General features: G+C 34.0%; 1 protein-coding gene across 1 annotated transcript; it reads right to left on the bottom strand.

The window, feature by feature from the left end:
- Window positions 1-5,812: 5,812 nt before the first annotated feature.
- On the bottom strand, window positions 5,813-10,344 carry LOC117107033 (tripartite motif-containing protein 3-like). The gene is made up of 2 exons (XM_033248553.1): window positions 9,503-10,344; window positions 5,813-8,005 (listed from the first exon to the last, which is right to left on the bottom strand). Exons 1-2 carry the CDS (start codon window positions 9,614-9,616, stop codon window positions 5,840-5,842), a joined length of 2,280 nt encoding a protein of 759 aa, XP_033104444.1. The 5' UTR covers window positions 9,617-10,344; the 3' UTR covers window positions 5,813-5,839.
- Between the last annotated feature and the right edge of the window lie 41 nt (window positions 10,345-10,385).

Raw genomic sequence — 10,385 nt, 5'->3', positions numbered from 1 at the left:
TATAGGAGCTTAGAAGTATCCATAGGGGGAAACTAAAACAATGAAGTGGTTAAAAACAGTACCATAAGGCGAAAGTAGTGTGGCTAAGGGGAAACTAAAGCGACGTTAAGGGGAAATCACAGACAAAAGAGTTTCCCCTTAAGAGCCGAATAAAGGTAGTATATATATATATATATATATATATATATATATATATATTTGAGATAAAATGTACAAAAAGAAAATCAAAATAAGATTAAAATAGACTTCAAACTACAAGAATAATGAGTGGCGAATCTACAGTAGGATTTAGCAATATGGGTGGATAATGCAAGGTGCAAAGCACCAAATGGGGTGGGAGTGGTTTTAGGAAGAGGCACGCCCATTTGAGGTTTCTTTTTTTATTAGCAGACGTCAACATTCGTATAGAATGCATCTAAAAAAATGTTAAGCTTAAAAAATAAGAAAGTGTAGCTAGTCACCCTATTCACTACTCCCCACCAGATCCGCCACTGATTAAATGTGTATGTATTTCATTTCAACATTTATTTATTTCATATTTTCTTTGATATTTACACAGTAGAAAATAATTAAATTCAGTAATAATTATATTGGGAATAACTGTATAATAATAGTTTAACATGTTATTAATGAAAGAGGCAACAGCCCTGTCAGTAAATTCGGTTGAAATGGTATGTAATACCACATATTGTTTTTTTTTTGGGGGGGGGGGGGGGGGGAGGGAATTTATTGAAACAGTTTATGGGTGTTAAATATAAATATTTATTCTGTGTAAAATATATTACCTAGCAGATAAGCATTTGTGTTTATTTAGCTATACCATGTCGCAGCGGTTGGGGCAGCATAAATTAATGAGGTCAACACTGAGTTGTCCCATTCCAATGCTCCTTTATAGAATAGACTGCATTTTTTATATTCAGTCTTAGGTAATGTTGTCTTGCATAATGTTCTATCCTATAAAGGGTGATTGGAATAGAACAGCCTGAGAGTTGACATTCAAATTGCCCCAACATTATGTTCATCTAAATTTTAAATTAATTAAGTCAAATATAAACATTATTTTACTCAAAATATTTTTATGTTTTATATATATTGCATTATATTGTATTGGCCTCTGTGGATAAATAAAGTTGAACTGTACAGAAAGCAAGTGTGGAATTGTTTTATTAGAGATTATTATGACTGATATTGCTAAAAGTCCTGCAGGGACATAGAAAGACTAAACCTCCACAATATGAAAAATAATACATTTCCCGCTTGGACCATAGATTCTTATTTGGTACGCAGCATAGGATGCTGAATATTCATAAGTAAAGCTTACCACCCATCAAGTGCCAGACATTTTGTGACATCATCCATCAGCATCAGTGAATTATTTTTTTTCATACAGTATTTGATTTTGGTTTGGCTCTAATATCTGTGTACGGTGATTTTAGTTTCTTTGTAAACGTTACTGTTGTTTCACAGCCATCACTACACAAAAATTTTTCCATTTAAGAGCATTATATTATATAGGATGGTTTGCCAGTGGAAGCAGATCAAAGAGCTGTTTTCAACACAAACAATTTCTTGAGGTGCTAAATGTACTTTGACCTCTTTGTGGGGTGCTGAGTGTTCCGATGTTGTCAGACAATTTCCAGCAGGGTCTGGAGGTTAGGCCAAGAACATTTTTAGAACTTTTATAGTTTTGGAATTGTTTACAAATTTACTCAAACAATTTGTGTTCAACAAGTGTATCCAACAGGGAGGCTTGGTCAGGCCGACAATGGCTTCAGCTCCCTCCATCTGGCACCTATTTTTATTCATTTTTTTTCTGTCTTTAAATATTTGTTGTATTTTATCTTACAGTTTCAACGCCAAAGTATCATAAGAAAGGGACAAAACCAAGGATCCTTAAGCCATGACTTATTGTCCCACTGATGTTCACTGTACTCGGTAAAGCTAGAGCAAACAAGGTTAGAATAAATTTTACGTTATGAAATCTTGTCGGCTGCTGATGTCCACAAGAGAAAAATATAATGGCTGAAATGTTCAATAATGAAAAATGTAATTTAGAAATTGTTAACTTTATATTCATTAGAAACCATTAATGTAGTGATTGCTCAAAAATATTGATTGAACAATGAAAACTGCAATTCAAGAAGTAGTAGAAGATGTACAACTGCAATGACCCAACTACAAGTCTGATGCTTTTTATTATGATTCCTTTATGTTACTTAGTCTCATTAAAATTTACAGAAGAAATTCCATGATTGTAGATCTGTATAAACATTTAATTATCTTCCCAACTCTCTCACAACATTCACTTTCATTATGATTTCTATATTCTTGTGTAAAACCGTTATACATTCTTTATAATAATTCAACTTTAACTTTTCTTATTTAATTATTTTTTTTTTATATTGAGTATACACTTTCAGTACATAGTACTCATTTCCAAAGTGGTTCAGTTTTTAACTACAGCATTTTAAAAGAAGACATATACACATTGTAACAAAAACCAGCAAAAACTTAACTACAAATTAAAAAGTAAATTTAAAAGGAAGATTGCAAGAAACTTAGAAAAACAATAATATTTATAATAAATACGGATATGCAAGGTAAGAGAAAATCTAGTTAATTTAAGATGGTATTATTGAGGATTTGAAATAGAATGCTTAAAGTTGAAAGTTTCATAGATTTAAAGTTGGTTTAAGTATGATCCGGGAGTTCATTCCATAATTTAGTAGTCCGGTATACAAAAGTTCTTATATCTTGCATATTATTCCAGGTGTATTCAATAAGTACATTTTTACTTTGACTGCGAATACACAATGTGTATGCAAACCATAATTAAAAGCAAAATTTTTAGATATATGTGATGGAGCATGACCATTTAAACATTTGAAAATCATTATAAGCAATTGTTCGTCCCTTTTATCACTGAGTTTGCTCCACCCTAATGAACTTAAAATATTTACAACTGGTAAACACTGCTGTTCTTGTTCTTGTTACTAAAACTTTTAAACCGTCCAGCTTCACTAGTTTTGAATGGACGTGCAGGAAATTTTGTACATATAAACTAGAGGTGATTTCCAACAAACGTTCATTGCCCTTTTTTAAGACCCCAGAGTTCCCCTTACACTTACAAAACTAAACAGGGGTTTCAAACTTTAAAAGCATCCAGCGTCGCCTACAAAACAGGGGTTTTAAACAAGGATTGTACATTATTGCCATTACCACTAATAGCGCACGTCGCATGAATAGCGTGGTCGGTTAAGGATATTTTCTAAAGTACTTAAGGTCGTGAGTTTGAATCGTCTGTTGGTATTCAATTTTTTTTTTTTTTTCAATTTTAAGATTTTTTTCTTTTTCAATTTTAAGTATTTTAATTTTGTACAAATGATCATTCTAAATCATGTTTTTTTTTTTGTACAAATGAACATTCTAATTATTTAAAAATTACTATCTTATTATCTTCCAAAAATCCAATATAATAACTTGCGCCTGTACCGTATTTAAGCGTGTTATAGCTGCAAAAAGTAAAATTCTTCCTAATCTGTTTTAAAGTAATTGAAGAGAATTTGAAAGTTACAATTGGACCAAACACAATTACAGTATTCAAAAAGAGGCATAACTAGAGCATTAACCAACATCTTAAGAGTATTATGGGGTAAAAAATATTTAGCACGGTGTATAACACCAATGCATTTAGAGATGTTACCAGTTAATTTTTCAAAATGTTCAGCCTATGTTAATTTAGTATCGATTTACAGTAACTTAAGATTTGCAGGTTCCCATAACAAACATATTAGAATACTTTTCATCTACCAATAAAATCAACTACTGTACCTGTTATTCATGGAGATTGTTATTATCAAAATATAGTATTAAAGTTAAAGCCTTCAGGAGACAACAAATACATTCAATATCAATTATAAAACTGGTTGATATGAATCTGGACTTTGATGAATACACAGGTATTAAGGCTACGGTCACACTAGAACCTCGAGCCTGGCTTGACTCACTGCGATTGAGATTTCACGCCAGGCTTGAAAGTGTTGGACGGTCACACTACGTGGGTTGACCTGGTTGCTTGGGTTTTGACCTCCGAAATCACTCAAGCCTTAACAAGAAGTTTATTGTTTTATATTGGGCTCTCAGTGCCTTTATTTTGTTCTGAACCTGTGACGCTGTTCTTTTTTCGTACCCCAAGTTCGTTAACCTTTCGCTTACCAACTCGTAAACGCCATTGTTGCACTTCTTGTCCTCGATTTTATCCCGTAGCTCAGACTGGGCCCACAGATCTATTAAATCGGCGGTTTCGTTGTCTGTCCACAACACTCGCATATTACAATTAATATTAAAATGATATCAATGGAAAAAATACAGCAGTTCTAGTACTATAGCCACCTAGTTTGTTTTGTGTTTTTTTCTAGCTCGCGGGTTTTTTTTTCGCTAGCTCTCCTCTGATTGGTCATATTCCGACGGAGAAATGTCAATCCCGGTCGCGCCAGTGTCAATCCAGGGTCAATCTCGGTAGCTTGCCTGGGTTGAGCTGTATGGGTCGAGAGCGATTTCAAGCCAGGCACGAGTCAATCCAGACTCGGTCACACTACGAAAATCTCGATCGCAGTGAGTCAAGCCCGGCTTGAGGCTGTAGTGTGACCGTAGCCTAAACCTTGCCAATAAAGCACAACCTTGCCTTAATTGTTATATACTTTATTCCAAAATACAAATAAATTTGTCTCTTGATAAGTTACAGCTAAATTTTTTTTTGAAGTTGTAACTTATAATGTTTTCTAGGATAAAGTAAATATAAAATATTTATTAATTAAAAATTATGGTATGACTGAAACATTATTCTGTAACAGTTCTCTCAATCCATCATGCCATTCCAATATGATTTATCTTTAGCTAGTGACCTTAATCTGTACAAATCATCTAACTATCTAATTTGGCCTTTAGGTTCTTTTTTTAAATTGTACCAATAAGGTACATTTTGAACGGCCTTTGTATCTTCTCAGCCTTCAGCCCTAGTTTAAAGCATTGTTCCATCTTGTAAACATATTTCCGTTTAAATTTCCATCCTGTAAACATATTTCCGTTTAAATATAACTAAATATTCACTTTTAAACATTATGAACTTAAAAATAATCAAAAATATTAATTACAATTAAATTTATCAGTTATTAAAACAGATAGAAAGTACTCACTAAAAACTTAATTCTGTTTTTTACATTGTTTCACAAATTAAGGTGCAAAATAGAAAATCAAGTAAACACTTTAGCAGCTACATTAGCATAAAGTATTATAATTATTATTACTACTACTACTAACCAGCTGGTACTTACTACTGTTAAAAGCCAACAGTTCATGTAGCACCAGCCAACAGCCAATCACAGTGTTCAATCACACACACATGCGCAGCATATTTTGATTGTATAAACAACCTTTGGTAGAGCTGTTGCTGGTAGTTTGTTTGCCATCAGGCAAATCTCAGGGTAATGGGTTCAAGTCATGTGAAATACTAGATTTATTCACTCAATTAAAAGCAATGCATCCACTAATCCTCATAATATTTTCTAACATTACCATTGTACAACAATTAGTTTTCATACATTCATATCCTGGGCACCTAAGGAGTGCAGCCATGTAGGGCCACAGTGGGGTAGTAATATATTAAGTTGCTAATAATTTATACTACCAAGTTGACAGCCATCCTGAAAACATGACTACTGTATTTAAAATATTTAAGTAATAAAAGAATTTAATTAGATTCATATGGTATATGCCAATATTCAAATTTAATGCAAACACAATATATCAAAAATATGTGGGCAGCAGACTATCATTATTTTTAATAATTGAATATGTCGACACTTTTGTTACCGTTATTGGCTACTGCAACTGTGCGTGGATTATATGAAATGATACATAATCCACGTGGATTGTTAATTCCATCTTCTGGTTTATCAATTCTTTTAATGAATTTTCCATCACTACTAAATAGCTGTAGTTTGTGATTACTTGATATAATGATGTTGTCATCCTCATCAACTACTACTCCACGGGGATCTATCAACTTACCATCCTCATCACCTGCTTCAACAAGGACTTTCAAGAACCTTCCCTCATTATCAAATAATTGTAATCTGCCATAGTCATTATCCGATATGAGAATATGTCTCTGATATGTAAGAGTAACATCAGTGACTGCACCTAATTCACCATCGTTGCCACCCGGTGATCCTATCTTCTTCATCATTTGGCCACTGTCAATGTCAAACATGAACACACAGTTACTACAAACATATGCTGCATACACAACATTTGATGTCTCATCCACATGGATACCAAACGGTCTCTGTAATACTCCATAGCCAATTGATTTGATCACCTGACCATTCATATTACATATTTTTATGCTATTATAACCCAAATCACTAAATACAATGTTACCATTCTTCATTTTGTACATTCTGTAAACTTGGACATCTGGTGGTAGTATAATCTTACCAATATATTCTCCTGATTGCTTGTACTTGAGTATTTCATTTGTCTCACATGAAACCAGCAAGCAATCATCTTCACACTTAACTACATCTCTAACATATTCTTGGTTTATGTTAATGGTATTTACTAATCCTTCCTTTTCTACTTTGGTTATCATTGGTGACTGCTTGATTGGTTCACCGTCAGCATGCACATCTAGTTTACATATACCTGGACTTGTGCAGGTTCCTGTCACAAAGTAATCTCCATTATCATCTTCCTGAATTTGTGTGATGTTGGTTTCTCCTGTAGGCTGTGTCCATGTTGCCTTCAGCTGATTTGCATGTATTTTAAACTCATCTGGTTGGATAACTTTGACAACAATTGTCTGACCCTTGGTCACAGATTCCACCCCCTTTAATGTTAAACATTCTGCTGCCCTCATGTGTGATACATACCCAATATCACATTGCAACGAAGCAATTTGCTGTTGGTTTATATAGAAATGAATGTGTCCATTATCATTTGGCTCAGTTGGTAATTCATTGATTCTTTCTTTGAGTGCTGTAATTACTCTTTCACTTGATTGCATTGCTGTTGCTTCATCAATCTTCAATAACTGATTAAGAAAACTAAGTTTTGTATTTATGTCAGATATTGTTTTTTTCAAATCATCCATTTGTACATCTAAAACCTTCTTTTTATCTTTGTAGATTGTCTCTATTTTATTTTTCATCTTATCTCCATTCTCCTTGACTTTCTTGACCATTTCTTGTACATGATTGTCAATATCTCTCAAACTTGTATCTTTGCTTTGTTGTAGTTTGGTAGCATTCAGAATAACAGCTTTTAACCCATCTTGTAATTTGTTTTTGCAGTCATTGGCAGCTTTCTCCAATTTTTCTGAAGTTTCTTTAAATGTTTTAAAGGCTTCAGAAATGCTGATTAATTTGTGTTTTCCATCCCACTCCTTGTGGTCAGTAATTGTGCAGTCTGTGCATATTGGAATATTGCATATGCAGCAGAAAAATTGTAAAGGCTCATTGTGAAGAGAACACAGCGGAGGTTGTAATGATGTAATTTGTAAAGGTGTCATTGATTGCACATCTTCCACTGAATGTAGCTTGTGGTTTGCCAACATTGGAAATTTTTGGTGATGGTCACTACATGGAGAACACAAGTAATGTCTGCATTCCTGGCAGTAGTATTTTGCCTGTTCTTTTGCACAAATACATTTCATTTGATCTTTCGAAAATTGTTCAATAGCTTCTAATAAATTATTGATAAAGGTATTAGGCGGAAGCTTCTGAAGCCCGCCCTCTGGAATGAAATACAATTTTGAGCAAGTTGGACAAATCAGCTGTCCCTTCGTCTTAACCCAGTCTTCAAGACATGCCAAACAGAAACTGTGAAGGCAGTTGAGTGATTTAGGATTTTTAAGTCGCTTAAAGCAGATGGTGCACTCTAGGACCTTCTCATCAATATTTTCCAGAAATTGACTTAGTTCACTTTCAGCCATCTTGAAATAATCCTGTAAATTATAAATAATTAAAAAATCACTGGTTTTGGCATAATTATCACCCTTGAATACAGATTTTTTTTCAAATCAGTTTTCAATTTGTAGGTCTTAAGTTTTGCACAGGAAATATTCTTAGCACAAACCTATTTAATTTTAATAATCATAATCACAATTATCAGTCACATTCCCGCCATTTTACTCCTTTTAAAAATTTCCTATATATAGAAGCACGGCCTCAGTCAAATGATTAAAATGATTTACCAGTGTCTCATTCAGCGTCTGTGATCCATTCATACAGAAGGGCATTACATTACGGAAATATTACCACAATATTTGGTTGGATGAATGGTTCAGTAACAGTGGCGGCGCCAGTGGGGGATAGGGGGGCTTAAGTCCCCAAACCGGACAGGTCAAGCCTCCCTGCCGGACAGAGCTCGTCGGGCAGTCAGACCATAAAACATATAAAAATAGGCCCACACCAAGCCAACACGTGTCAATCTCAGAGTGTCATTTCCGGCCATCCAGAGGTTGCTATTAAAAAAAATCTCATTTCGGAGGGGAACCCCTTTTAACCCCTTCAGCAGCTTGAGCCTACAGGCTCAAGGCCCCCTGTCGGACAACTTGCCCTCCCCAGAATATATATCCTAGAGCCTAGTTGTTCAGTAAGTGTACCGCAATATTGCCAAAACCTCTGTCTGAAAATGGCTTCAGATTCAGTACATGCAGTGTCTGACAATTTGGAATATATTATTTAAAACTAGTGTTTAAAGTACTTCATGTCCAGTGTTTTATTTACTATAAACAGGGAGTTGTTATTTAGGAGTCGTCACAACACATTTATCTACTTATCTACAGCCAATGAGCGAAGCGCGGTGTACTGAATCTTCAAAGAGAACCGTGACTAACTGCCTGTCTTTTGTCAATAGGGTACTTTTCCCGATGATCTTGCGCCCTCAGTTGTTAAAATTTTGTCTTTGTAGAGAAAATAATTTTGTGACAAACGACCAGTAGAGCATGCGCAGAGTTTTGTTTTATTTAATTTTCGCTGTTCAATAAATTTGCATCTCAAGAGAGTTTTACGAAGAATAATTTACAAATAACCGCATAAAAATTCGCCTTTTCGTTAAAAAGTTACGACTATATGTGTTTGTTCGTACACCGTCATTTGTAATTTTCATGGGTTTTTGGAAAGTTTTAAAGCTTATATTTTATATTTTCCGCACGTACAGTATCTCCATTTTATAACTAGGACAAATAGTTTATGCAACTTGTTAACTATCATTTTCTTTATGTCTCATTTTCTTACAGTGACTTCTTCTAATAACAACTCCCTGCTATAAATATATCAGACTAGTACGGCTCATCTATTACACAGAAATGTATGTAATTCGATGGTTCATTGTCAGCACTCACTTGCCCAATGCATTTTAGATTAACTAATTTGTCTATCTAATTATACATTATTATTATTTAACAACTTTAATAATCAAATTATAATAATTACAGTACCTTAAATTTCTCTGGTATGTGTTCAGTTGTACAACAGAAGTGGGTTTTTCCAGGTTTATCTAACAAGTGTGATTGTATTGTGGCAATCAAGTGTGCCTTGATGATGTCAGTCATGCATATTATTGGTACAATAAATGCACTCTATATTGGATGATTTCTCTTGCGATTCATACATAGAAGCATAAAATATTACTGAAAAGTAATTCAAATAATATTGAAATAATACTGAATTATAAATTTAATAGTTAAAATAAGTGTAAAATGTATTTGCTTGTTGGAGTACTGTATTAAACATTTGCAGATCATTAAGACATTTCACATTGGAAAAAGAATGAGAGGGAAAAAAAGTTGTAATGACAAGTACCAAAACGGCAACATACCAAAACAGCAATGACAAGTACCAAAACAGGAATAGACCAAAACGGCAACAGACCAAAACGGCAATGACGAGTACCAAAACGGCAATGACAAGTACCAAAACAGCAACAGACCAAAACGGCAACAGACCAAAATGGCAATGACAAGTACCAAAACTGCAGTGACAAGTACCAAAACAGCAACAGACCAAAACGGCAACAGATCAAAATGGCAATGACAAGTACCAAAACAGCAACAGACCAAAATGGCAAATGTGGGAAATCATTGCCAAGACTAGCAAGCGCCAGCGGGCGCAGGCAGCAGTTTATAATCTTCTGAATCATTTTGAAGTTGTCCTGGCTCTTTTTCCCACTTTTTATGTTTATTATTTCGCATTTTTTATTTTTATGACGTAAATTGTTTAGCCTCATTTTGTCTGTATTTGAAAGTTTTATTTATTTTAATGTTTTACTGCTTTTATATTGTTCCCCAAAAAAATCTTTTTATTATTGAATTTGTATTTTTA

Source organism: Anneissia japonica, unplaced genomic scaffold (genome assembly GCF_011630105.1).
Source record: "Anneissia japonica isolate Jap-2015-1 unplaced genomic scaffold, ASM1163010v1 scaffold9291_len582782_cov165, whole genome shotgun sequence".
NCBI classification, from domain to species: Eukaryota; Metazoa; Echinodermata; class Crinoidea; order Comatulida; family Comatulidae; genus Anneissia; species Anneissia japonica.
This window is presented reverse-complemented; position numbering and strand designations above follow the sequence as displayed.